This window comes from Electrophorus electricus, chromosome 14 (genome assembly GCF_041902795.1).
Source record: "Electrophorus electricus isolate QZ-2024a chromosome 14, ASM4190279v1, whole genome shotgun sequence".
Classification (NCBI taxonomy): Eukaryota; Metazoa; Chordata; class Actinopteri; order Gymnotiformes; family Gymnotidae; genus Electrophorus; species Electrophorus electricus.
In genome coordinates this window covers 19,582,375-19,606,903 of record NC_137510.1, presented here as the reverse complement: position 1 = coordinate 19,606,903, position 24,529 = coordinate 19,582,375, and the positions used below count along the sequence as shown (strand labels likewise).

At 38.6% G+C, this 24,529-nt stretch overlaps 2 protein-coding genes across 8 annotated transcripts in view; both read right to left on the bottom strand.

The window, feature by feature from the left end:
- Positions 1-292: 292 nt before the first annotated feature.
- grhl2a (grainyhead-like transcription factor 2a) lies at positions 293-10,259 on the bottom strand. Of its 5 annotated transcripts, XM_081696853.1 has the most exons (17): positions 9,980-10,259; positions 9,755-9,851; positions 8,416-8,602; positions 8,272-8,327; positions 7,599-7,944; positions 7,417-7,475; positions 7,095-7,257; positions 6,819-6,930; positions 5,905-5,999; positions 3,901-4,059; positions 3,633-3,720; positions 2,808-2,950; positions 2,467-2,504; positions 2,004-2,092; positions 1,727-1,812; positions 1,578-1,642; positions 293-1,020 (listed from the first exon to the last, which is right to left on the bottom strand). In XM_081696853.1, exons 2-17 carry the CDS (start codon positions 9,796-9,798, stop codon positions 906-908), a joined length of 1,845 nt encoding a protein of 614 aa, XP_081552979.1. In that variant the 5' UTR covers positions 9,799-9,851; positions 9,980-10,259; the 3' UTR covers positions 293-905. The 5 variants fall into 5 exon arrangements, with proteins under 5 accessions (XP_081552979.1, XP_081552980.1, XP_081552978.1 ...); XM_081696854.1 differs by lacking the exon at positions 9,755-9,851 and having other exon boundaries at positions 9,980-10,258; XM_081696852.1 differs by lacking the exon at positions 9,980-10,259 and having other exon boundaries at positions 9,755-9,962.
- A 3,301-nt stretch (positions 10,260-13,560) lies between these two features.
- The window catches only part of ncalda (neurocalcin delta a), a 47,078-nt gene continuing 36,109 nt past the window's right edge, over positions 13,561-24,529 (bottom strand). For all 3 annotated transcript variants that reach the window (XM_027029188.3, XM_081696267.1, XM_027029189.3), the window contains 3 exons: positions 22,578-22,975; positions 17,331-17,436; positions 13,561-16,557 (listed from right to left, as the gene is read on the bottom strand). In XM_027029188.3, coding sequence (XP_026884989.1) covers positions 16,460-16,557; positions 17,331-17,436; positions 22,578-22,955 — 582 coding nt within the window. In that variant the 5' untranslated portion in view covers positions 22,956-22,975 and the 3' untranslated portion in view covers positions 13,561-16,459. The remainder of the gene's footprint in view (positions 16,558-17,330; positions 17,437-22,577; positions 22,976-24,529) is intronic.

The following is a 24,529-nucleotide window of genomic DNA, read 5'->3' as shown; positions in this document are numbered from 1 at the left end:
TTTGATAAGCTAGTTCTTTGGCTTCCCATGATGATGAGTGACAATTTGAACATATCTACTTTAAAGTCCCAGTACCCTCTTGAAATATAAGACTGATCCTGAAGGAAATACTTTATTTCCTTTAGCTGTTCCCTTTATTTTGGTACTAATGTGTTGGTATTCAGTTTGAATTTTCCAAGGAAGAATCTTATAGATGACCAATGAATATTCATGTTTGCAAGTGTTTTAAAGATTACCTCATTTTAAATTCAGTAAATGGGACAAATTGTCAAAGTTTCCCACTTAAACAAGACAGGAAAGACAGCTTTTGTTTATTAAATTCATAAAAAAGTATATACACAGTCTGAAACTATATTCTTAAAAAAATTAAATATATACATGCAATAAACACACAAGCTATACATGCCTCCCTCTATATACTGCAAAGCAGAATTAGGGACTGTAGGTTGGCCAGGATTCAAATTCAGCATCCTTTGAGTTCATATTTTACAGAAAAGAACAGAAAGTATGACTATGCAGGACCTTTCCAGTATGATTCATTTTGTGTGGAGAAGACTTAGTGCTATTTAGACCTTGTAGGGGCAATATACTACAGTACAAATGCTACAACATAGCTGCATTCGTAATTTACATTGTTTTTCTATTGGCCAGTAGAGGGAGCTTGAAAACAAGAGAAAGCCAAGAATGTATTTAAAGCACTATTTGTCATGACCTCTTGCACTGTATTGTATAATTGCAGTGATCATCGCATCATACATTATTCTCAACCAGAAAAAAAATCCGATGTATTACACCCCAACACCGTACCCAATACGCCAGTCTGGGATGTTGTGAAAATGGGACAAGTACGCAGGGTCCCATATTGACCATGAATATGGGATGATCAAATTCTCAAAATGCAGTCCTTATATTTCTGTGAGTGTGATGTGGAAGCATTCCATCTGAGCATCCATGTTTAGAATAAAGGCATCCTCGTTGGAGTACTGCTCAATGATATTGTCATCCATGTTGACCAGAATTCTAATCATCAAATAAGAGAAAAAAAGAAACTGTAAGCGGAACACAACAGGCTGCATGGTGGGTGAGCACAATACATTCAAACCCAGGATTGTATTCCATTTGCGTGACTTCCTAAAATAATGATCTTAATGAGATTAAGGTTCCTCTTTAATGCAACAGTAATACAACTGTGAAAATTTGAATGCTATGCTATATATACTATGCTACGAATGCTATGATAAGTTCCTGGAGACGAAAATGCAAAACTGCTCTGAAACTGATTACTTATTATGGACATGGTAGCCTCTATGTAGTTCACTGCACTAAGTATCCAAGTACTGAAACAAAAATATTTTTTTAAAAACAAAGCATTCACTGTAATGGCATTACATCTCCATCGCTGCTAATATGATGAATGACTTTCAACTCCTACATTCTGCTTTCATTAGTGGGGAAATTACTTATGCTCCATTAAAATCAGATAAAACCTGCAGATCTAATCATGCATGATTCAAAGCCAGAATCTTATAGTTGTAATCTTATATATAATAGCTCCATTGGCTACTGTTTCTACTCACCCTTTTTTACTTTTCTTGTAGATTTTAGTTATTTTCTCAACAGATAGAGAGTATTTGTCAGATATCTAAAATAAGAATAGGAGAAAACCTGTAATTCTGCACACATCACCCTAAAACATATGTTGGAAGAAGCACAAGTTTGTACTTACAGCTTCAATTAAGCTTTTCACTGTTGGAGACTTCAGCATTAAAGCATCAAAAACCTCATCTGTTTCTTTCCTTACATACAGCAAAACTGTTAAGGAATGATTATGGTCATTGATTGTAAGAACTAGAGAGTGAGAATCCCTTCAGACAATGAAACACAGTGACAGGAAGAATCTTTCAGATTCAGTGTCTCTGGGACAAATTCATTTACCCATTCATAATAAAGAAGGTAGTATTAATAATTAATATTTCACAATCAGGTTGCATGCTGTGCCCTACCTCTCCTTGGTGTGTCTCCTTTTCTCTGTTTGGTTGGTGGAGAGCAGGGGTCATCCTCTGACTGTTTGTAGATCCTCTTCATTATCACACTGCAGTAAAAGTAAACATCACTGAGCCCAATTTCATGTCATGGGAATTATATTAATTCCATGACACTGGAATAAAACCTATTTATCACTTGCTGAAAACATGAAAGCATATGCATAAGCAATGTATAAACATATAAACAAATAGATTTCCATACTAAAATACAAAGAAAATGTGTTTTTCTTTAAGGCTGAATTCTTCAAAGATTTTTAACTTAAAAGTAAAAAATAATTTATGATTTTTATGTTACAAAATCCTTAGAAATACTTTGCATGTACTAAAAGGGAAGTGCACCAGTGACAACAATTGAGCTATTAAATGTGTAATCTGACAATTCTAATTGGAGACAGGGGACACCTCTAATGGTAATGCTTACCTATCGTTCTCCATTTCCTCCGTACCATAGCCAAACACCTGTAGACAGCCATAAAGGTTAAATATTAGTAAGTCAAAATAGTAGACAGTACCAAGATTTAAGGAACTATTCTAAAGCATGGATAAGAGGACAGTAATGTGAAATGTGGGAATAGTCTTTTTGGCATCACTGGTCTTCTCCTTTATGGCTGCAGCTGGTTCTATGCTTACCTGGTTACTCTCCTATTCCCTACCACTTCCTCCCTACCAAAACAATTACACTGTATAGCAGCGTCATGGTAACCAGACAGCTTCCCTGTGGAAAATACCAACAATAGTGCAGGCAGATTAGGTAGCGCTCACCTGCGCAGCTCTCTGTATGTTACTGAAGTGGACATCAGGAATGAAGAGCACAGGCTGGGATTCCAGGTCTGTCATGGATTTAAAGAACGTAATCTCTGATTTCTTCATTAAGGGTCCAAGACCTACTGCTTTTCCTGCTAGGTCTGAGAGAACAGGAGCAGCTTTAAGACCAGCACAGTTCTGTGTTTCTCTACAGCTACACAATATGGACTGAAGACCACTCTAAAACGATGCTGCTATATTGCCATTGGAAATTTTTTGGAACAGTTATCATTTCCATTTTACTTGATTAAAGAGGGCTGCATTATTCTTGCAAAGGTTGTGCACATTTGCCACACTGTGCAAATGCTTGAACACTAACAGAATATTCATCAAGAACATTTGATTCAGTGTGCTCACCCACATAGCAGAAACTTTTATCACTTATTACATTCATCTTCATGTCTTTGATATGCAATGTTGCACAGGCAACAATATTGTGATACGGTGTTAACAAATAACACATTGCGCAGCCCCAGTGTTTAGGTCTGGGCTTAATTTGGAAGCAGTGTCAACAAACATTAATTTTAATCAATAAGAAATTGTAATATAATTATTACCATATTTCATTGTGTATATTCTGCATGTAATTTCATGCCATATGAATCATAACAGAATTAGATCATAACAGAAAATGATCTAACAAAGTGACATAACACACAAACCTCATTGTAATCCATTACTTATGCAAAATATTCAAATTAGACATATATATTATAATATGTACACTCCAGTGTGAGAGATCATTCACACTGAAGTTTAATCTGAATGGTTCCGCTGACTCACCACTATGACCCTGCCCTCCAGCCATGAGACCCTTTGCCTTTTTCCGCATCTGCTTTCTCTCCTCATCCCGTATCTTCCGTTCAGCTCCCTGTGAATCAGTGGGATGTGCCGGAACAAGTACTCACATAAAAAAGCCAAGGTGATAGCTAATTTGCATATTGTTTATGATGCATCACTAGCTGGTCAGACACTAGAATGGTTTTGAGATTAGGTATTGTAATAGGTACAGTTATTATTCACGGTTATAGAAACTTTTTTTTTCACTAACCTTGTCACAAAAGACCTTAATCTGGCAATAAGATCTGTGAATGGGCTTGTTGCTCCTGTTGTTGTAGCTGTAAGTGTCAATTTGAATCATCAGCGGAAGGCCCTTCACTCCCTTCTGAGAGGAGAAATCTGTGCTCAAACAGTTCACTGTGATAAACACCTACACAGAGGAAAATAAAAACACAATAACACACAGTTCTAACACAATATAGGCATGGAATTTCAGTGGTCTTTTTGTTTAGATTTTAATCTGCCTACTTTATAACAAAAAATATATTGATTAACTATTTTAAGATAAATATTTTATTCTTCTAACCAATCTCTTAGGAAATATACCAATCTCTTAGGAAATATACAATATACACAGTGTAATATGTGTATGTATGTGTAATATATACATTACACATACATACACATATTACACTACACTTGTTCACCTGGAATCTCTTTTTTTGTGCCTTATGGACTAACACCTAAAGTTGCCTTGGCCAACCAGTGGTCACAACATTTATAAATTCCTAGAATCATCACTGTTCCAGATCACTGTTGCATTACCTACAATTCTGTTTGGGCAAGCAGTTTATTCAAATTAGGTTAACGACATTTACTTGAAATGGCTCCCACTGTAATTTGTCTTGTGCCAATCTTTCAAGAGACACTGGAAAAACCACTTTTGGAGATGAAATGTGGGAATTTTCTTTGCCCAGAGTGAAAATACTTTCCCACTGACAGTCTCCTCTGTCTTCATGTCTGTGCCTGTAGCTTTTGTTTAACAAGAAGGCTTATGGTATAACGTTGTGAGAACCTCTTCTTTCTCATGATCACATGATCATTTTCAACAGACATCAGTTAATAAACCACAATCTTGCTTTCAATGAGTGCATCTGAGATCATTTCACATACACTATTATTTATTGTAAGTCCTCAATAATGAAAACTGGATACTAGAAAAAAGCTTTTTTGAAGGGTGCTGCACTGTATACCAGTCATACAGTCATTGCTGTAGGTGTAGTGATGGGGATTGTGTAACAGAAGTGGGCATGCTGCTTTTAGTCAAGGGTGAACTGCTCATTACAAGTAGCAGGTTTTTTTTTAATGGAAAGTCATTAGTTATGCAGCATCTCCATAAATCCCCTCTGCTCAAAGTCTTTTCTTGTACACATGATGTGGCATGCAGACTGGGGGAGATTACAGGATGGCTATATCTGGCTCATGGGTTATACGCTGTCAACTAAATTCCAATATGCTCAATCTATATTACAACATCTATTACATGGCAACCAGAATAACCAACTAACTAACTAACTAGTTAAATAAATAAATGAATAAATGGACTAAAATTGACATATGCATACAAATATCTTTGATAATTCATCAAAAACAGATATTTCAATGTTCTTGTGTTACACTGATAGCATTTTCTCTATGGTTATCAAACACTTTGGGAAAATCAAATTATTATAATAGTATTATTCTAATATAATCTAATCTGATTACATCTGTCTATGCTTTTTAACAAGACTGCCCATATTGTTTCATTTTAGTTGAAGTATCTTTAAAAAATGGAGGAAAAACTGAAGTGTCCTCTGAATATGTCTGATTTTCAAATGGAGCATGTAAAAGTAAAGAAACAATAGCAAGCATTTGATCAATGTATGTAACTTGTTATGCAATCTATGGGTATTACAATATTACTACACTAAATTGCTACTATTAAAAGTCTGTTTTTGTTAGAATGTGTGGCAATATTGAATATGTTTTGCTCAGAATGCCTTATCATAAACTATATCACCTATAGATCCAGGAAAACAATGGAAATATACTGGAAACAATGATCTTCTACACTAAGAGACCTTTCTATATACACTATACTGGGTTTTATTCTATAAGGAGTGAGTAGGGGAGGCTTGAGTATTTTATGACAGTGTAGTAATTCTAGACTTGTTGCTCAATTATCCACCCTCACTGTGAGAGTTTGTAATAATGTACAAACTTAGACACTCACCTTAGCTTCCTCGTTAATGTCCCAAGTGAAAGAGACAGCATTATAGGCAATTTCCTCAAGGTTTCCGATGGTATTGAAGCTCTCTTTGTAATCAGCTGAATAGAAAGGAAGAGAGAAGACATCAGGAATCAGGACCTTCTGCATGGACACTTTCAAAAGGACAAAAATGCTTTTGATGAAAGTCACCTGAATAAAACACATTCAAATGTACCATGTACTAAAGGTAAAATGACAGGAGAATGTTATTTGTTTGTCTTTTCACTGCAAAATCATAGCAACAAGAACAAGAGCAACACAAGCAAACAAGACATTTTGTATTCTATTGCAAGTTAAATAACAATCTCACAAACATTACACTAGAACTGTCATAATTTGAAATTATATTATACAACAATGCTGGTTAATATTTATCACAAGTTACAGGAGAGCAAGCCTCACTGCCTCTGACTAGTTATGGGCATTTCTCCCCTTAACATTTAACATATCTATTCAAATCCTCGTCTGTAGCCTAGAGTGCTACGAAAGAATCCCTGGATACTGTCAAGTCAAACATTGCAGTGTATTGTGTTCCAAGCCCTCCAAAATGCCAATACTTCCTGTGGGTTTGCACATTGCGGAGACCACCACAATGGTCTCCAGGTGTCAACCACAGCCCCCCTATCCCAGCCAGGCCTGACCCTATTCCTATTGTCTGCCCATTTTCCATGTGAAAGTAAAGGTGACAGATTACATTGCCTTAAGCCTTGTACTAATATCAGGATACCATATGAAGGAAAAGCAAAAGGCTATCAAATGAAGGCTCAAAAACACACAGTTTGTTGAGGCCAAAAGAGGGGATTCCCCTTGAATGGTACCCCAATGGTACTTTGTACCCTAAGTACAATGTTTCTAAACATACACACACAGTCGGTTACCTATATCCAGGACTCTTTGTTTGGCAGTGTGCTGTCGGGTGTGCCAATAGTTCCAGTGTTTCAGCTGATCATCGCGACATTTATCCTCTCCAAACACCACCATCACCACACTCTATGAGACAGAGAGGTCAGGGGTGTGTAAGGCACCAACAAGCACTGAATGCAGAAACTTCTGATGGTTACCAAGCCACCGGAATGCAAAACCTTTAGATGGTTACCATGGCAGTGGAACTCTGATGCTTAGATAGTTATTATGCCAGCTGCAACAGGACTCACCCGCACTTTGTTGATGGAATGGTGCAGACCTTTGCTGGCTTGTGGATCACTCAGTGTGATGCCATAGAACTGCCCTCTGTTCAGATAGATCATGGGCCCCTCACCCTCCTTCTGCCTCACCGAGCGACTTGCTTCTATAGTGTACACAAACGAGTCTCTGCACCTAAGAAAAGGAATGGAGTTACTAGAGGAGACATGGAGAAGACAGAGATATCTTCATATGGACTGTCATGAGGGAGAAAAAGGAAGAGGATTATCACTTTTATCCCTCATGACAATCTATATGAAAAGTCAGAATGTCATGTCAGAACAGAAGACTTACACTGCTGGCTGCTCATAAAGAGAATCTTGGGCCCCTAGAGTTGTAGGCACTCTGAATTTCTGTAAAAAAAAAAACACAGCAAAAGGCCACATAGTACCATATTAACATCTACAGTCAACCATTTTCATCAGTTACCAAATAGTTGTTTTAACTAATAGATACACATAAGCCCAAATCCTCACCACATTCTCGCCATTGTACGAGTCTTCAAAGGTGCTATCTGGAATGTTCTTCTGCTCATCCTTCATGTAGCGGCTGTGGTTAACTGCTCCTACCTCTTGAGCAGGTTGCTGGAAGGCCAGGCGCTGGAATGACTGCCCCTCTCTCTGGGGGTTGGAAGTGGGCAGGCCGTGGGCATACACCTCTGCCTTAACAGTGGCAACGACACCTCCCTGTGCTGGCAAAGCACCGTAGGAGTCTCGCTTCCCCTCTGCGCTGTGGGCATCAGCATTGAGGGAGAGGTTGACTGGGAGAGATTTGGAAACCTGAACCCGCTCATCCACCGATTCCATGCCAACATGCCAATTTCTGCGCAACAAAACATGAAGAAAAATATTAGCAGTTAACTGTACATTGTGAGTGATGTTGGGAAATTTCTGCTTGGAAATATTTTTTTGTACATTTGTAATCAAACCTGTAGTATACAACACAGTACTTCTATTACTCAAAGTTACAATAGGATTTGTGGCACACAAGGTTGCTCTGTCAAATATATCCTATATCATCATATATGTAAATATATTTGAATGTGTACTACGTCTATCTGAATCTAGTGAATCTATCTGAGTGCGTGTTGCATATATGTAAATCTATCTGTGTGGAACATATATATGAATTTATCTAGATGTGTGGTACCTCTTTTCTTCCTCAGCAACTTTAGCTATAGGCAGCAGTCTCTTCTCTTTTGGAACCTGAGAGAAAGAAATAACTCGTATATGCTTCATCATTTGAAAGCATCACTGATGGTTTACCTTGATAAGCCTTCCCACAGCCTCTGACCTTGTAGTAGTCATAGAGGAGGCCAAGGGCTGCCACACTGTCCTCATCTCCATTGATGCTCATCATGGCTTTAGTAGCTGCTGTGAGTGGGTTCTCTAGATAAGCCCTCCAGGCCTCATCCTCACTAGTGAAGACGCGGCGGGGCGGGAAGGACGTCTCATTGGGAACCACCACTACTAGCCGCTTACTGTACCATAGAATCAAGACTGATTAGAACACAAGTAGCCAACTGTGCTCCTGATGCTGAAATGTCTTTAGTCTTAGTGCAGGTTTTGATATGAGGTATGTGGGTGTGCAAATAACTCTGTCTCTGTGTCTGTGTGTGTGTGTGTGTGTGTGTGTGTGTGTGTGTGTGTGTGTGTGTGTGTGTGCGTGCATTACAATTCAGCTGACCAGTAAATGTCAAAAAGAAATCATTGGAACCTACTGATTACATAGCTAATTTGGAATAATATGACTGGAAAATCTTGACATTAAAAACAGAGAAAACCAGATAAACTGGAATCCTAAACTGAGTTCTCATGTGCAACTCCCCTGCTCTCCTTTCTATATTTGTGGTTTTAATACAGCAAAAGACATATCTAGAGTGTGTGTGTGTGTATATATATATATATATATATATATATATATATATAAAGCTTGCTGGTTTGTCAAAACACACAACAGTCATTCATATGAATTTTCTAGTCAGACAGGATTTTGGTTTAATGGTATGTTCCTGTTTGATAGAGAACCACCTACAAAAGTGGGCAAACACGACTGAGGACTCTTATTAATTAATCCACTGTGTGATGATCCCATAAGTGCCAGCGGTTAAACTGTCAAACTATTTGAAGGATGAAAACAAGACAAGCAGAGCTCAGAGCAAACCTTGAAATGCTAACAACTGAAGCAGTGCAAAGGTAATACAAGGATGAATGAAAATGCTCAAGTTTAATCCTTCATTTTCATTCCTAAAGGTTTTTCTATAAAGCTTTGACATGAAATTTGATTATACATAATATTCCTACAGGGGGTGACCCTGTTGTGTTAAGCAGACATTTATGCTAAATAAAACCCAAACCTTTCAGTGCCTGAGGGATTTTGGAGCCAACAAAGGGCTTCACCAAGCACCTGCTATTCCCAGAGCTCTCCCTTTACATCAAAACATAGTGTCCTACCCCAGCAGACAATGTATTTTCCCAATGGATATGGATACTGCCGTGTAGAAATGAAAAGCCCAGGCTGTAAAAGGATGTTAGGGTATCTAGGTTAACGTCTGAGCAAATATAGATCATATTAAGAAGCAGCAGATTATAAATACAACTGAGATCATTTTAAGATACAATACCATAAATACCATTGGAAGTTATGTATATCCTGTCTTCTGCTATGATTTGTCATCAAAGCTTTAAGATCACAGATAGGCTTTTTAATGCTTCCTCAGTAAATAAAGGCTTTTAAACGACAAAAGACAAGGTCACTTTACTCAGCGGGTGTGAACCACTGAAGCAGTTGACAGACTTCACTATGTCAGCATACCTTAAATGAATTAACAGGTGGGCTGTCGCAACTCATAACTTACCTTTCCTCATGAGCCATGAAATACACGTTGTATTCCGTTTCTGCTAGATAGAAACCGCCCAGGAACCTACACTTCAAAGTCAGTGAACGCCTTCAGAAAAATTACAGATCTATCTAAACGTGACCTGGCTTCTTAACATCTGTTTGACTTTAGCGCACGTTCCATCCATAAACAAAACAACGGCTTCAGTCCTAATTTATGTGGGGTAAAAAAAACTTAAAGATTCCGCGTTCACCAAGACACCTTTGATAAAGGATTAAGGTTTGTGAAAGTGTGCATTAATAAGTAAATTGTAGGACGGGACAACCAAACAAATCTTTGACACATTCAATGGTACCGATTGGTTCTTAAGGTAACACCCACCTTCTGCGTGGGCACTACCTGAATCTTGACGCTAACGTGCTCTGGCGTCTATTTCAGCTTCGAACATTACGTTTCTTGATTCAGTTGTGTATTAGTGTTTAGCATTTGTATAAGTTGTGGGGAATTGAGGAAACATCCATAACTGTGTTGAATAAATTACTGTCTCTAAGTATTTTATTTGTTGTGTAACTCAGTATAATGGCTTGTTACAGTTCGACAAGTGATATAATTGTGGTTGATCCGTTTTAGGCACTAAACTGAGAAAACAAGGCAAAAGATTCTCTGTGGCTGGTTCATTGTATGTAATTATTTAAGCATCATTTTCTCGTTTTGATTAGTTTGGTTAACCCTTATGGATGCGAGTGGATTAGATATGCCTGCAAGGTAAAACAAGGAGTTTTACTTTTCCAGCCATATGTTATTTCTGAGCCATGACTCAACTGAATAATTGACTATCATGGAAAAGGGCCCAGAAAAGGAACTAAATGCAAGTCCATGGTTATCACATTTTCTTCTCAGCCCATTCAGATATTTTATTTAGAACTTTGATTATAGAGTCTTTGATTGTATAAATATATGTTTGATTTCCAAACCAGCATTTATTTGCTAGAGCACCGGTTGAATAGTATTATTTTAGATTTCTTGAAATGTATTGTCTTTTTGCTTGAGCACAGTGTAACTGAATGTTTTAACAGATCTAGCACTGTATTCTCAGATCAGTTTAACTGATCTAGCACTGTATTCCTGTACCTAGTTTTTAAAATTCAAAACTGGTGAGAGATCAGTGCCAGTTTTGATACTGCAGATACTGCAACTGTGTTTGGTAAAAGTTCAAACCATCTGCTGTGCACCTTTGACTGTCAGAAGAATTTAGTTTGTTAGATGTCAACAAGACTTTTAACTAGTGTAATGAAATCAAACCCATGATCAATAGTTGAGGGAATGGCTGGTGTACTGCAGACTATACAGAAACATTTAGGGAAAAGTTCCAAGTCATGAACAAGAATACAACAAACAAAAGCATTGGTTTATCACACTGAAATGTTATTGACATAAAATAATGTGTTTTCAATCATATGTTTGCATGGTGTATTAAGCGCACTGTGCATTATTAGGTTAGGAACTCATGCAATTTCTGCATGAACCATGGTCTTTGCAGCTGTTTGTTTTCTGAGACAGAAATTCAATATTCTAGGTGTCTGGTTAAGTATATACTAAGAAGTTATAATAACTTATAAACAGGTCCCATATTACAGGACAGAGTTGAAAACTCGAGTGATACAAACCATCATATCTATCTATCTATCTATCTATCTATCTATCTATCTATCTATCTATCTATCTATCTGTCTGTCTGTCTGTCTGTCTGTCTGTCTGTCTGTCTGTCTGTCTGTCTGTCTGTCTGTCTGTTTTTTCAGTAGAAGGTTGTTCTGCCTGAAGGTGTTCTTTCCCAGAGGCAGAATGATCAGATTATTGCATCACCGATCCAAAATCAGAGCTCTTATTGTGGGTTACAGGAAGCATGTGTCATATATAAGCAATTTTCTTCATGCAGTGGACAAGCTGGGACAGACTGCATTGAAACGCTGTGTGAAATTCCAGGTCACTGGAACTAAAAGCACTTGTTAAGAGCTTTTGAGTCCAGGCTCTTCTCCTGCCAACTGCTAACATCAGTTCTTCCTTGTCTAGTTATTATTCTTCATGGGACAGTTAAAAAGAGGTGTGGCATTGCAGGTACTGCAGAGGGAAACTTGCTTCTGCTTCTACCTGTTGGACAGGTAACGGCTGCTGTGTAGGGCAAACGTGAGAGTGTACATACAAACATAGTCACACACTCCACCTGTTTTCTACTTGCTTTACTTGTCAGTTGAAAGCTCAAACTCTCAGAAAGACTTAAAAGATGTGATGCTGTAATGGCTGCACCATGACATCACATGTAACATGTATGTATGGTTGTTTGTGTGAGCTATTACCTCTGGGCATATAAACTTTTTTAAACAGATGCCTGGGTTGCCTATTAGCTATGTAGAAACAATGTTTGTTTTAAATGCATGTTTCTGTTACTCTGAAAAAGCAAGGCTGTTTATACCTTCTTTGGCATCACATGATATTATTTTACACACAACTAGCCTAGCTTGTTTATTACTTTGAACTCACACACTCTACAAGTGGGTAATTTAAGAGATATTTTTTTCTCTGGTGCTTACAGACAACTCTATTGATGCATCAACAAATAAACTAGACCTGTGATATTATTGTGATATATATATATATATATATATATATATAGATAGATAGATAGATAGATAGATAGATAGATAGATAGATAGATAGATAGATAGATAGATAGATAGATAGATAGATAGATCATGGTAAGTGAAACTTTGAGTTTGAGTGAAAAGTCACTATATTTAGTATGCCACAATATTGTTATGACATAACCATGAAGAGAAACAGTATTTGTTAGGTTGGCATCATCTTCCACATTCTTCCCTTCACTCTTGGTAAGACTACCGGTTTAGTGATGTAATTAAGTGAAATGGAATTATGTTCTAGGTATAATCTTACACACCTATCTCTAATATTATGAAGACCTGAAATACCCAAATTGGGTGTGTTGGATGTAACATTAATCTGTATATGAACATGTCTCCCATTTATATTCATGTGATTCTCTCTGTCCACTAGAATGTTGCTTTCTACATTGGTGGAGTCATATTATAGAGTATTATAAATAGGCTTACACATTTTTTCATACACATAACAGTACTCTTGCTTTTTAAATTGATGGACTAAGAGATCCACCAATTTTACAACAATAAATCCTCAGAGTAAGACTGACCTCAAGAATAATCTCAAGATTTGAAATTGCTGTGACTAAAATCTGTGACCCTGCTAGAACATTTCAGACCACAAATGTGTCTGCATAGACCACCAAAGAGAAATCTGAAACAATATATTTATCATCTTTTCAATGATAATTTTGTTGAGTTACTTGTAGCTTTACATATTCCTAATAAATTATTGTCACATCCGTGATATTCACAATGTAATTTCACACTTTCTAGAATGACTCTTTTGTAATTCCATTTATTTGTAATATTTGATCTGCTGACATCTTGTGGAACACACTGGTATGACTTGCAATTCACAATACCCTACCCACACTACAACTTGGTGGCATGCTACACAACAAACATTACACAGAGAAAAATAACTATTTTTCCCCAAATTTAATCTTCGCTTCTTAAGATAACCAAGATTCCATACCTCAAATTGACATCACAAAATACAGGTTACCATACAAAATCTACAAAAATGCAACAATTACAAACCTTTTGTTCAACAAATAACAATTGTACAGTATAAATTTATACAATACTGTTTTTGTATATTTGGCACCTGACCACATTATATAATTATGTGATACAGAAATGTCTGATGCTTAAAAATAGAAATAAAAAATAATCTATAGGCATACAACATGGAATAATCAATGCAGTAGTTGTGATTTATTTCAACTTCTATTTCTTCAAATTTACAAAACAGCAGTTTATTAGAAAGGAAGAAAGAAAGTAAGATAAAACATTCAGGCTTGTCCAATTAACAGTATCGCATTAACTGAATTCACTGCACTGAGGCATTTGACAATTTGCAGTTGCATTCAAAACATACTGGAACACAACAGCAGCAGCTCCAAAAGGGTTCTCGAGCTCCATGGGCCTTAGCATGCTCCAGAAAGCAGATCAGGAAGCAATGAAGAAACTGACTGAACTTGGGAATAAAATAACATTATTATTGGAAAAACTGACTCTTTGTACCGGAGTACAGCAAATGGGTCTAACAGGTGGTCAATGCCATCAAGTGCACTTTTGAGTATTCAAGTACAGAGAATGAAATAAAGGGCCTTTAATTACAAGTATAGACACTCGTAAGCTTTTAATTGGCCTAAAAGTCTTTGTGGATTTTTGTTTTGGTTCATTTTTTAAAACTCAGTTTGGATTACTGTTTAGTTAAGACAGAATTTTGTGCTTATTTGCTTAATGGAGAACAAATGTCACTGATAAGAAACCAGTTTTATAGTTCAAAGAAATCATCAGGTACATGAATAAAGTTCCTGACCAGCTCATGACAATACTTTCTCATTTTAACAGATTAGACAGGTTTTGTAGACATCTTTCTAACCAGATCTGAATATGTATATTACATATATTCAATCCCGTCTCAGATGTTTTTTGTAAAAACATAACGAAGATCAGTCACATGGTAGAGGGAGTATCACTTTCAGCACTGACCAGTTGTTCTAGATGCATTTCCATTATCAAGAAGCTGTGAGTCACTAATGTGACTAAATCTAGATGAGGTTTTAGCCTTTTGAGGAGCCACACTGCTATATAAAAAAGCTGTATGGCAATGTAAAAAACAGTCATCCTTAGAAACATTTAACTGCATGTGCATGCATGTGTGTGGCAGGTCAGTAACTTGACAAAGTACATGCTGGATATAAAATATACATCCTTCACACCAATCAAACCTCAGCTCTCAAGTGTAAATATTGACTTTTGGCCTTTCACATTTCTTCTGTGACTGAACAGACCACTGACACTAGCCTGAGCAAACTGTACCAGAACACACTACAGCGCCACACACACACTTGCATGCATACATATAAACACAAATAGTTTCTCTTCCATAGTTAAAAGGTTTTTTACATGCTCCACTAAAAACATCAAAAATAAGCAGATGTTGCATCTTAAAATAGCATTTTGATAGCAGTTTTGCATGCATATCTGGTGTTTTGTTATTTGAAAAAAAAAAAAAAAAAGGCTTGTGCAAACCACAGAAAAGTCCCACAATTCTTCATTTAATTTCCTTCAGAGAATATAACTTTTGGGAGATTTTGTGTGTCCAACACTTGCTTATACATCTGTCTAGATTGCTCTAAAAAGTGTAATGTCGTACATAATGCACAATTCGAGTGGTGACTTATTGGTTGTCAGGATCAATAACACTGATATGCTAATGATGAAATAAGCAGATAGTGGAGCAGCCATTATTGAGTTAACTTACTCTAAATAACTAAGTTAACTTACTCTATATAACTAAACAAAGCCAAAAACCAAAACAAATTCCTAGGGGCCAACCATACAGCATCACAAGCCACCTAGAATGAAATTAAGAAGATGGAAAAAAGCCCAGTCCCCACATCCTATTATTTCATGTTTCACATCTTTACATCAATGCATTGTGACTTATCAGACTTGTCGTTGTGTCTTAGAATGTTTGTGCTCCCCTGTTCAAGGGATAGTCTGGTATCGGAAGATGCTCTAGAGGTACTGTAGAAATATAAGCTGACCTAAAAACTCACACAATCAGTCTATATTTATATCTAGCCACATGGTGTTAGTGGTGAAACAGAATCATATTCATGCTGAAAAACATTTGGTGAGGACACTATAACAGTTGTTTTGTCCAAATTTGAAGTGGGAGAACTTATGGCCATGTCACACAAATCGAACCATCCAAATATAGTGAGGAGCATAAGTAGGTTTTACAATCCCTTTGTGTCAGATCGCTTCATTTCTCATGCAAAACATTATAATGCATGTTAATTTTCCTTTTCAACCTTTTGGCAAAATATCTCCAGACCTAAAGAAAAGCCTCTCATATCTAAACTATGATATGATGCACATTATGTACTCATATCAGACATTTAGGCTGTACTTCTGAACATAGAGAAGTGCTCTCATTACAATCACACCACCCTCTTACTGAAGCTCAATTCAGATCAGAGGGCTGTCTCCACAGAGATAACAAAGCCAACAAATGTGTGCACATATGTATTAGACAGATAGTTTGTATGCTTGATTGTGTTTGTGTCAGAGGAGTGTATGTATGTATGTATGTATGTATGTATGTATGTATGTATGTGCATGTATGTGAGTGTTTTGAGAGGAAAGATGTATATCAGCTCAAACTCAGTCTGCTGGGACACAGACTCTTATGAATTGGCCCTCCATCATCTCCCTTTATTGGAGTGGAGGGGGTTACTGTGTATGCGAAACAGAAATAAAAACTCATAAATAAATAAAATGAAAGAGGAGAAATTGGCAGGTCTCAGAACTGCCCTGCACTGCTCGGATCACACTGCAGCAGGCGCACGATGGACGGGTCACTCTTTGCCCCCTTAATGAACTCCTCCAGGGACAACTTACCTGAACAAGAAGAACAGTCAAAATGGTTAAAATTACATCCTCATATGTTACTGGTGTCATTAAGAGAAACTAGAATGATGAGCAGAATCATGTCTTAAGTTAATAAGGTCTCAAAAGGATCAGAACATTAAAAAGCTGCAGTGTGCTGTAATGGTCAGCAGATGTCAGTAAGTTTCATTTTTTCCTCCCAGTGAAATGGAGATGCAATGGATATATCCTGCTAAATGTATGCTGTTAATACATGAGACAGCAGATCATTTATACAATCAATATATACTAGCTTGCTCATTTGCTCATGTACAGACATAGAAATGTACTGACAGTATGTCTTCGTCTTTCTTGTGTGATTCTGGTCATGAGTGCAGAAAAGGCAAAACAGGTCACTGACCATGGAATCAGTCCCTCCTCTCTTGCTCTAGGCTTTTCATCTCTAGCTTTGTCCCTCTATTCTCCCTTTCAGAGCTGCATAATTTAATAGGCCCTTGGCCTACACATCCATTTTAAGGCTTTTTATTTTCCATATTTATAAAAGCTGAAAGCACCCACCCACCCACACACACACACACACACACACACACACACTCTTGCGCGCACCCGCACCCCCCCCACACATCCTTACTTAATGAAAGAACTTATTTAAGAAAGTAAACACCACAAATCTGCTGCAGTGCAACACTAATGGCAAAATGTACATCTAAAGTAGAGGCTAAAAACACTCTGTGCTGAACAAACACTCGCCAGAACAGCCTAGTTATTAACGAGAGGGTTATTACCATCTCGGTTGGTGTCCATCTGCCTAAAGATCTTCTCTGTTCTTTTCTCTGGTGTAGACTCATCCTCTGGCATCTTCATTACTGAAGACACCATTTTATAAATAGCCTGTTAGGGAGCAAACATACATCAAGATAATTAATTTGTTTGTCAATCAACCATAGAGGAAATAAACATAATAAATAGACTTTCAGGCAGACATATGAGGTTTATACTAAAAATATCTTTGTATTTATTTTGATCGGGATTCACTGGAATGATGATGATTAATTGCATAGAGTTCCATAAATTAGAATGCTTCAGCTGTTTTTAGACCAAGTGTTATTGCATCATTGTCTTGATAAACCTAGTAATTTAGGCCATTTTGATAACCCTAGCAATTACAGTCACCTTGATCAACCTAGCAATGAGGCTTTGTTGTAACATGTTCAACATGCACCTGCTGTTAAGCAAGGATAAAGGTGTAAGCCCACAAAAATTGAGCACATTTTTTTTGCAATGGGTTACTTCGTGTTGTTAATAGGCATTGGTTACACAAATAAATTTGGTCCAGCTAAACAAAGTAGGACTACAAAATTGTTGAGAAAAATCTAATCTTAATCCATCAAGTTTCTTTTATATTTTTACTTTTTAAAAATGTATTAGTGTTTATGTAATTCATGCAAGCAACATACTGATATAAACACACTCCTGCTAATGTTACATTTAAGCAATATGTAAGCAACATGCTGTGGCTATGCATTTTACTTTCAGTGCAAGACCTATAAAGAAGTAAGTTGTGGAAATTAGTGTAGTCTGACAATCAATCAAACTGTAAATCTCACTTCATAATCTCTGGAATTACTAATTTGCTAAAAGAAAACAATATACTTATATGTAAAACACATTCCCCTTTTCCATTTCCACCAACCTCACTGCAATATTCCTATCCCCCAGTGATGCATTAAACCAGAAAACGGGTTGATATCACCGTAATGACTAAAGTAAGTATAAGTATATAACTAAAGTAAGGCAGGAAGCATACTGTTGGATGAGCAAAACCTTGCCTCTTGGAAACCTTGCTCAGAAGGGCTAAAACAGCAGTAAAGGTGTGACTAAGGAGACAGGAGTGCAGTCATAACCCAGACTGAGCCAGCTGAGCTGTGGCATGGCCAGAAAGAGTAAGAGAAAACATGGATGACTGAGAACTGGGATGATCGGACGGACGATCACGGACTACAGGAGCTCACCCTCCGGAGTGATGAGTGCGGATGAGTCTCTGGCGAACGAGCTGAATACATTTTTCGCTCGCTTCGAGGCTACATCTAGCAGCGCTAATGCTAACAGCGCCAATGCTAACGACGCTAGTGCTAACAGCACTAATGCTAGCAGCGCTAGTGCTAATGGCACTATCGGCGCAACCAATGGCACATGCGCGGGGCCCACCATAGAACAGCGCCCTCTCATCATCACGGAGAGTGACGTGAGGAGAGTGTTTAAAAGGGTGAATACCAGGAAGGCGATGGGACCAGACGGTATCTGCGGGAGGGTCCTCAAAGCCTGCGCAGATCAGCTACCCCCGGTATTCACCGACATCTTCAATCTCTCCCTGACGCTCGGTATCGTCCCGTCCAGCTTCAAGCGATTCACCATCGTCCCCGTCCCGAAGAAACCTCGACCCTCCGACCTCAATGACTACCGCCCTGTCGCCCTCACATCAGTCGTGATGAAGTGCTTTGAAAAGCTAGTCAGAGACTTCATCACATCTTCACTGCCAGCCTCCATGGACCCACTGCAGTTTGCATACCACCACAACCGCTCCACTGACGATGCAACTGCACATCTGCTCCACACTACACTGACTCACCTGGACGAAGGGAGGGGAAATTATGTTAAAATGCTATTTGTCAACTACAGTTCAGCATTTAAGACTATCATCCCCTCCCTACTCACTACTAAGTTGGGGGATCTAGGACTGCATACATCCCTGTGCGACTGGATCTCCAACTTCCTAACAGACAGACCACAATCAGTACGGGTGGGCAACTGCGCCTCATCCACCCTCACCCTCAGCACTGGAGCTCCTCAGGGTTGTGTCCTAAGCCCCCTGCTCTACTCACTGTACACCTACAGCCACTTCCAGCTCCACCATCATTGTCAAATTTGCTGACGACACTGTTGTCATGGGTCTGATCTCGGACAACGACGAGAGGGCCTACCTGGAGGAGATTAAACACCTGGAAAACTGGTGCCAGGAAAATAATCTCCTCCTAAACGTCAGTAACACAAAGGAGCTGATCGTGGATTGCAGCAAGAAGCAGGAGCAGCACTACCAACCTGTGAGGATCAGTGGAACCACGGTGGAGAGAGTAGATAGTTTCAGGTACCTTGGTGTTCACATCTCGCAGGACCTGTCCTGGTCCCGCCATACCAACTCCCTGGCAAAGAAGGCTCGTCAGCGTCTTTACCACCTCAGACGCCTAAGAGACTTCAGACTGCCCTCCAAGGTACTGCGGAACTTCTACACCTGCACTATCGAGAGCATCCTCACGGGGAACATCACAGTCTGGTTTGGGAATAGCACCAAGCAGGACAGACAAGCACTCCAAAGGGTAATGCGTTCAGCAGAGCGCATCACTCACATGGAACTTCCTGACCTGCAGACCATCTACTACAAGCGGTGCCAGACCAAGGCCAGGAGGATTGTGAAGGACCCCACCCATCCCAACAATAGACTCTTCTTTCTGTTGAGGTCAGGGAGGCGCTTTCGCTACCTGAAGACCAAGACAGAGAGGCTGAAGAGGAGCTTCTTCCCACAGGCCATTCGGGCCCTGAATCAGGGAAACTGATAAACTGTGGGGACCACTACCACCATGTAACATAACTGTATATCTGTGTATATATATATATTTATATTCAATTACCTTGTTACACAACAACTGTAGATGTTATTATACGAAATGGATCTGTACATTCTGTAGATTGTGTACATATATACACAACCATATACATTGTACATTGTGTATATAATCATAATATACATATATTGTACATACATTGTTAATATATGTTGTACATACATAGAATATATATATTTATCTTTGCATATATATATATTTCACATATAGAGAATATCTATATTTCTCTATGCACCCATTTTCTTTTCCTCAGTTTGGACAGAGCACTCTCCACCATTTCACTGCGAGTTATACTGTGTATGACTATGTATATGACGAATAAACCAAACTTGAAGTTGAACTTGAATGCTCACACCTTCACATCTTCAACTTAATGCGCGCAAACTCACACACACAGCCACTGGGATATCTGAGGGATATCCCTGCAGAGAGACTATGACTAGAGCCATATTTTCTGTTTAGCAAAAGCATCTCCTCTGAATTTTTGTGTATGCATCTTACTCCCATACCAAGGGAACACACACCAAAACAGGGTTTTAAACAAGGGCCTTTACTACTATACCCTGATTTTGACAATTGTCTAAGCAACTATCAGAAAGTCAATCACCATAGCACTTAACCAGCTCCATTAGTGTCTGCAGATTGCCAAATTAAAGTTTGAGATGCTGCAAGGCAGTGGTGCCCAACTCTGGTGGCTAACATCTGTTGGAAAATGTGCAGTGTGGTAGATCTCCAGCCACACTTTGGCACCCCTGTGGTGAGAATAAGCACTGTTGTGCTCCTACACATACCTAGGCTACACCATACCTAATGCAGGTCAGTAACAATCACTATTCCATCAATCACATTTGTAAATTTGGTCTTGGTGAATAATTAAAGGTCACGATTAATGTATTTCATTTAGTGAAATGCCAGCTGCATCGCAACTAAATATTTAGTTACACTCGGAATTAATCATCAAATTAATGCACTATCAAATGAAGAGTTTCTCTCTCTCTCTCTGTGCGTGTGCTGTTAATGTATGTATTAGGCTCAGAAATCTACGCTTGGAGTGATTGAAATGCTCTAATTATCATTAACTGCAACCAATAATCTCAATCATAGTAATCATTCTAATTATACTGCAATCATCATTTCTTTGAAACTCATTCAGCCCTTGATGGTGGAACCATTCACTTCTACTCATCTAGGCATTCAACTCCTAAATATCAAAAGCTACACAACTAAAACAGATAAGCACAGACTCATATAATTAATTTCCATCCCATTACATCTCTGTTCATATGAGTAGATTGCAGTATGTGTAGATCCCAAGGCAGGCCCCTTTTGTCTTGGAAAGTGTCTCAAAATCTAGGCAGCTACTTTAAGCTAAAATTACTTCAGCACTTGTAGAAGAATCAAGAGAAGCGCAACCAGGCCAAAGTCCACCAACGGGCACAAGCAGGTCTGTGAAGGACTGTGGCCTGAAAAAAAGCCTTTTTTGTTTGAGAGGCTGATCTCTCTCTCCAGTTGTGGAATGTCCTAACATTCTTACAATTAGACCAGGGCTATTACTAGTCACAACTGCAGGTTTTTAAAGCTCAAAAGGGGGTTTTAGAAAAGATTTGGTTTTAAATTGAGCAAGGCTTCAGTACAAACCTAATAATATGCCCGTCACGGTACGGCCCCTCCCCCCTCAAAACGTGTGTGTATTGCCACGCCCTCTTGTGTCGTTCACCTGATCCCTGTTGTGTGTAATTGTCATGCATGTATATAAGTATGTATATAAGAATGTATATAAGTCTCATGTCGTATCGTTGAAGTTGTCGGTGTTTGACCCAAGTAGTGTATTTGTGTGTCACACAGTATATTATAATGTTATAGCCACACTCCCGTGATGGCACACACAGGGTTTAAGATTTAGTGTTTGTCAGTCTATTTAAACCCTCGTCAGTGCGTGCCTCAGTAATGGTCATTGTTTGTTAGTGTCTGAGTAAATGTTAGTATCCATGTTTGTGTAGCCATTGTTATTGTTTGTCTAGCCTATGTTAATGTTACCATCTTTATCAATAGCGTTAAGTGTGTTTATGTTCACTGTTAATGTTAAGTTTGAGTGCCACCATTGTCTTATACATTCGATGTCATTAAATGTTTCACCAAATCGAGGGAGTCTGTGCATCCTGTTCCGCACCCTGTGGAACTCGGGCAATCGTTACATTTGGCAGAAAAATTCTAATATTAAAAGCACAAAGATATGTCTGTGTAATATATCTGTGATTTCACTGGTACTATGAATTATTGCTAATTAACATTTGTACTGCACTTTGCTGTACAACTCTGCACTACTGAACTATGTCTTTGATTATGTACAACCTGTACGATTTCCAGCATCTCTGCTTTGCTGATGTAGCCATTCCCGTCCAGGTCGTACATGCTGAATGCCCACTTCAGCTTCTGCTCCAGCTTCCCACGCGACGTCACGCTGAGCGCAATTATGAACTCCCGAAAGTCTATCGTGCCGTCACCATTGGCGTCAAAGGTGCGGAACACATGCTCTGCAAATTTGGATGCATCTCCATAGGGGAAGAAGTTGCCGTAGATCTTCTTGAACTCATCCATGGAGAGGTGGCCGCTGGGGCAATCTCGCAGGAAGCCCTTGTACCATTCCTGGATCTCATGCTCGGTGAAGTCGGTGCTCTCCAGCAGGTCCTGCATCACCTCCGGCCGCAGCTTGCTGTTCTGCTTCCCCATGCTCGAGTTTTGTGTTACAGCTGTGGGAGGGTGAACACGGAAGTGGACAGAAAGGCCAGGTGAACTGGGGAAATGTACCTGGATTACATCACTCACAATGGAGGATCTATTGCCACCACAATGGACTGTACACTACACAAACCTTTGAACTTGCATTATTGTACCTACATGCTTAATGTTGCAGAAAGAACTTAAGAGAATAGGGAGCTTAAATGATCATGACTTATCATGAAGAAAATCATACAGTATGAAAGTACACCACATAATATAAAAGTAATAGAAAGGCAGACAAGTTCAATACAATTGGAACCTGTGTAATAATAATAATAATAATAATAATAATAATAATAATAAGAAGAAGAAGAAGAAGAAGATGTTCAATTTATAGTGTAGTGCATAGTGTTACATCAAGTGCAGCCCTAAGTGCAGCATACAGGTTTGCAGCAGATATAAATATGCCAGAGGTAACAATGAACCTATTGTAACATGCCTATACCGATGTTTTTCACTGCTATCCATGGTCGTAGTAAAACTATAGAACACTTCTACTGTAATGGAGCTCAAGCAGGGCTGAGCCCACACATTACACAACACAGATGTCTTGTGAACTTTATTGCTCCATAAACTACATTCGCCAGACAGAGCACACATTATTCCTTGATGTTTTGCACACAGCCTTTGAGAAGCTACAGCAGAGAGGGCATTTTACTTTGACCACACTTTGAACCCTATAATGAAGTCCCACTCACCCACTTATCTATGCTGGAAAAAGAACAAGCAGAATGCTTCAGTCAAGCTACACTATTGTGCCAATTGGTTGAAGAATCAGAGAGAAAGAGGGAGTGAGAAAGAGACAAGAAGCAGTGAGATACTCAGTGCTGTTTGTCTTGGGCCAGATGCACTGTAGTGGACTGTTGGATGACATGATACATGTACAACTTTGTACATGTATCAAAATTCTTCTTTGGCTATATACACAACGTAAAATTCAAACTTTCACATATAATGCCCTTCTTTGAGGCCAAACATGCAAAATATAAAATGAACTAAAAGCCCAGACTCTGCAGCACTGATAGTGGTGTGCTTCTTACACCCACACACATGCTTATGTCTAATTTTTGCTCCTATCTATAGTGTCAGACATACATGAAATTGTACTGATATAATAACATCCACACAAGCACACACACACGCACACGCATACACACATACATGCACACATGATTTCCTGTGCTGTGCTACTGTCCAGTCTGTTGTTGCCAATTTCCTACTGCTGCTGTTTGGCCACAAGGAAATGTGATCTTTGTCTAGTTTTTGTGTCATATATGATACTGTGGAGGAGTGTGTAAAATGCACAGTTCAATGTACTGTACAACAGAGTATCTATACATAAGAAACAGGCATAAGAGCACCAACAGCTAAGCAGGTAATTGTAGTGAACTACAATGAAAATGTTACACAGCCCTTCAACCTTCAAACTTGAAAATGCTATTTTTCTCACTTTCTTTCTGGCCATGTAACACACAGACACACAGAGAAACTAATTTTCTAAAATAGTTCTCACAAACTTAAAA